This window comes from Echinococcus granulosus (assembly GCF_000524195.1).
Source record: "Echinococcus granulosus chromosome Unknown EG_S00304, whole genome shotgun sequence".
Lineage (NCBI taxonomy): Eukaryota > Metazoa > Platyhelminthes > Cestoda > Cyclophyllidea > Taeniidae > Echinococcus > Echinococcus granulosus.
Window position 1 is genome coordinate 15,548 of NW_020170684.1, and position 3,379 is coordinate 18,926.

A 3,379-nucleotide genomic window follows, 5' to 3' on the forward strand; every position below is an offset into this window, starting at 1 on the left:
GTGATGCGTATCGCTGTTAGCGACTGTGGTCCATTCTGTCTAATTTTCCTGATCGATCCCTTCCCCCTTTTAACTTTACACGTTTTCTTACATCCGCAATCATCTTCTCTGCTATTTCCTCCATGCACGCTAAACTCCAATGCAAACACGTCCCTTCTCGTTGTCCATCGTCTGTACTCAGCTCTGCGTCGGTTCGTGAATGAAGGTGGCCCTGTTGCTGACGTATGGGAGTGAGCAAGCCTGGACACGACAGGCGTGTGCAATCCTGCCAACTAGAGTCCAACTAAACAGCCAGGACTAGCATGGACGCTAAGTTCTATTACTTGCGTGTACATATAGTGTTAATTGGCCATTACCTTGGAGTGGTTATCTACTTAGTTTCAGCATATTTCAGCTTAATATAAGCCAATAAGCAGGGGCTGGATGGGAGCAGAAGTCCTCACAACTCCAGAAGATCTGCAATCAAGTTAAACTTTGGAAAAATTAGTGAGTTTGCAAACTTGAAAGCTGGAAATTTGGAAGATAGGAAAATTGTGAAGTTCAAGACAGTAACGTTTTTTTGGGTGTTTGAAGGCATTCCAACAAAGGTAATATTCCCCACATAATATTCTTTTCATGCTTTTAAGCGCATTCAAGCAGAAAGGACTGACGATCTCAACACTTTAATCTGTGTAAATTACCGAAAGTGTGGAAAATACGCAAGAAAACTTTTCACTAATTTTGGTGATTCGAGTAATTAAGGCGTTTACCACCTCCATCACAGTCTTCATTCCTTTCAAACAGGTTTATTGATTAAGTGGGAGCTTTTATTCATTCACACAGCGATTCATTAGTGGCATCCTTGATTCAGCGTGCTTCCTTATTATTCCACTAAATCTGCTCCATTCATTTTTCACCTTTTGCTTTCTTCGCCTTTCTAAACGTCCACTTCTATGCTTTTACTCTCTGCATCTCCTTAACTCTCACCACTTCACCCTGCTTTTATTCATGCTCGATACAGCTTTCTCTCATCAACTTCTCACGCCACCTATCTACCACCTTTGCCCATATACACAGAGTCACCCATAAGCTTGCGTAAGTGAATGAAACCTCATTTGCACTGAACGTGTCCCATGCAACTCAGGCATAAACGTGAATGTTTCATTACCATCCCTTACTCCTAGTCCCTCACACTTCACTGTTACATCCTCACAGCTACCTCATCAATCCTCGATTCATGGGCCAACGACCCATCTGCAGAACAGATGTTGCAGTGCTTCATACACTCCATGAAGGGTACGGCTTCTCTACCGCAACCACTAGGAGTGAGGGGAGAGATGAAGCAAGATTAATTGGAAAAAAGGTGTGATGGAACGGTTTTCCCCTTAAAAATGCAGGAATTACAGATTCGTTGAGAACCTTAAGCAACTACTGATGGGTACTTATCGAGTGATGAGAAAGTGTAGATTTTGCTTTCACTTCTACTTGTGCCTTTGCCAATTTATACGATTGCGCTTCTACTGCTGGCTTGCCAGCTCTACGAATCGGATAAAGATAGAATGACTGACCTAAAAAAATTGTATTAGAGGAAATGAAATAGGCGAAATGACGGGGACACAGGAATGCACCTGATAAATATGCATGGATAATCACACAGTGCGACATATCCCTCCTCCCTCAGAGACGCCTCATCTACCTCCTCGTTGGGTCACGCACTTACTCCTACTCTTTCTATGGTAAGTCTTCGATATTTGCTTCTTCCCTCACTTCTTTTTAACTTTGCCATCCACCTCTTTCTTGTTTCCCTATCTTCACTTTTTCTGTCCCTGCATCGCCTTCTTGGCCTTCCTACCCATCACTAGCACTGCTAATGCCTATCTAATATGGGAGATTGGCAACATGCCTGTATAGATATGTGTCCATAACTAATACCTATGTCCGAAATCTTTGAGACTTTCATAAATTTAGCTTTGAAGGAATGAGTGTAGGTAAAAATTGGAGGGAGGAAGAAGAAAGGAAAGACAGGGAGGTCTTCTTATTTTCAATAGTCTTGTTCGTCTTTCTGCCTATGAAGGTTGCTTCCTAGAAATTGGACACTTCCTGGGGCTCAAAACATTTCTCTTTCTTTTAAAATAGTTTGACCGCTTCATTGATGCTGTTTAGAAGCGTTTGTGATCTGCTCCTAACTAGAACCCGTTTCTATTAAAACGACCGACTTATTAAATCGAATGGAAAGGTCCGCAACTGTCTCTATGCGCAGTCACAAATTAGTCCGACATTAGAAGTGCCTAAAAATCTGGAAAGGGGTAATATCTTGACTTTTTACAATCACATTTTATCAAATTTAAAAATTTTCACTATTTGGACTCTGCGCTTTTCTTGCAATTTTTACTCAAACACTGATCGGCTAGCATTTAAGGAATTTGTGCCCTTGTTTGCCCCTCCTTATTGGCTTGTTCTCAGTGGAAGCATGCTCTAAGTAGGCAGATAACCATTAGAAGGCCATGGTCAGTCAGACACTGTAAAGACGCCCGAATGGAAAAATCAAGCCATTACAACATCGTCAGCCATCTGAAGGCTCTTTCGGTTATTCGACTAGCCACCGGACCTGTGAGTTCACCTGGCACTGACACTAAGGGACGCCTTCGGACGCAGGCAGATGCGAAGCTGAGTGCAGATGACAAGTGACCAGTAGGACCCTCCATTCTGTGCAGAGTAATGTGGTACCCGATGTGGGAAAGGGATGGCAATGTCCCAGCAATGTGTATATAAGTTTCCTGTCTTTAATCATCGTGACATCCACCATCTACTGCTCACAGTGCTCTTTTTGCACCAAAGATAGTAAGGTGGGGAGCCATAGAATTATTTGTCGTCCTATTTGGTCATAATTACATTTACCATTAACGCTATAGGGCGTTATATGTCCGTGCACCTCGTATTCTTTTAAAATTGGTGTTTTGGCGATATGAACATTGGGTCGGTGTAGTTTTCGCAAGTATATTACTCGTAGTTGTGAGGCCGCTACTAATTAAACAAGGATTTTGGCTACAGTGATACCTAGTCTGCACCCCAGACAAACAGATGAGCCCATGAGTGTTGCATCGTCTCCGAGGCATGAGATCGACTGGATTTTTGCTTAATGTGCAAATCAACATTTACGACACATTTCTATCGCACTGGCTATTCTTTTTCCAGCGTCAGATAGGCAGGTTGATATTATTCGTCAGACATGGAGGCAAAGAAGAATGGGTGTGAGATCGAGAAGAAGAATGGAGAGGGTTTGGTGAATGTGAACGTGAAGAAGGCGGTAGAGGTGGAGTTGGAGGCGAGGGCGGAGGTGGGGGTGGAGGCGGAAGCGAAGGAAAGAAAGACGAAGATGAAGAGAAGAAAAGGGCGAGGG

At 43.1% G+C, this 3,379-nt stretch overlaps 1 protein-coding gene across 1 annotated transcript; it reads left to right on the top strand. All coding sequences in view use genetic code 11, as the record gives it.

Annotated features, from left to right (window-relative positions):
- Window positions 1–122: 122 nt before the first annotated feature.
- Window positions 123–2,667, top strand: EGR_10926 (hypothetical protein; the record flags this gene model as incomplete). The annotated part of the gene is made up of 4 exons (XM_024500175.1): window positions 123–191; window positions 1,164–1,304; window positions 1,661–1,715; window positions 2,579–2,667. 4 exons carry the CDS (start codon window positions 123–125, stop codon window positions 2,665–2,667), a joined length of 354 nt encoding a protein of 117 aa, XP_024345412.1.
- Window positions 2,668–3,379: the final 712 nt, after the last annotated feature.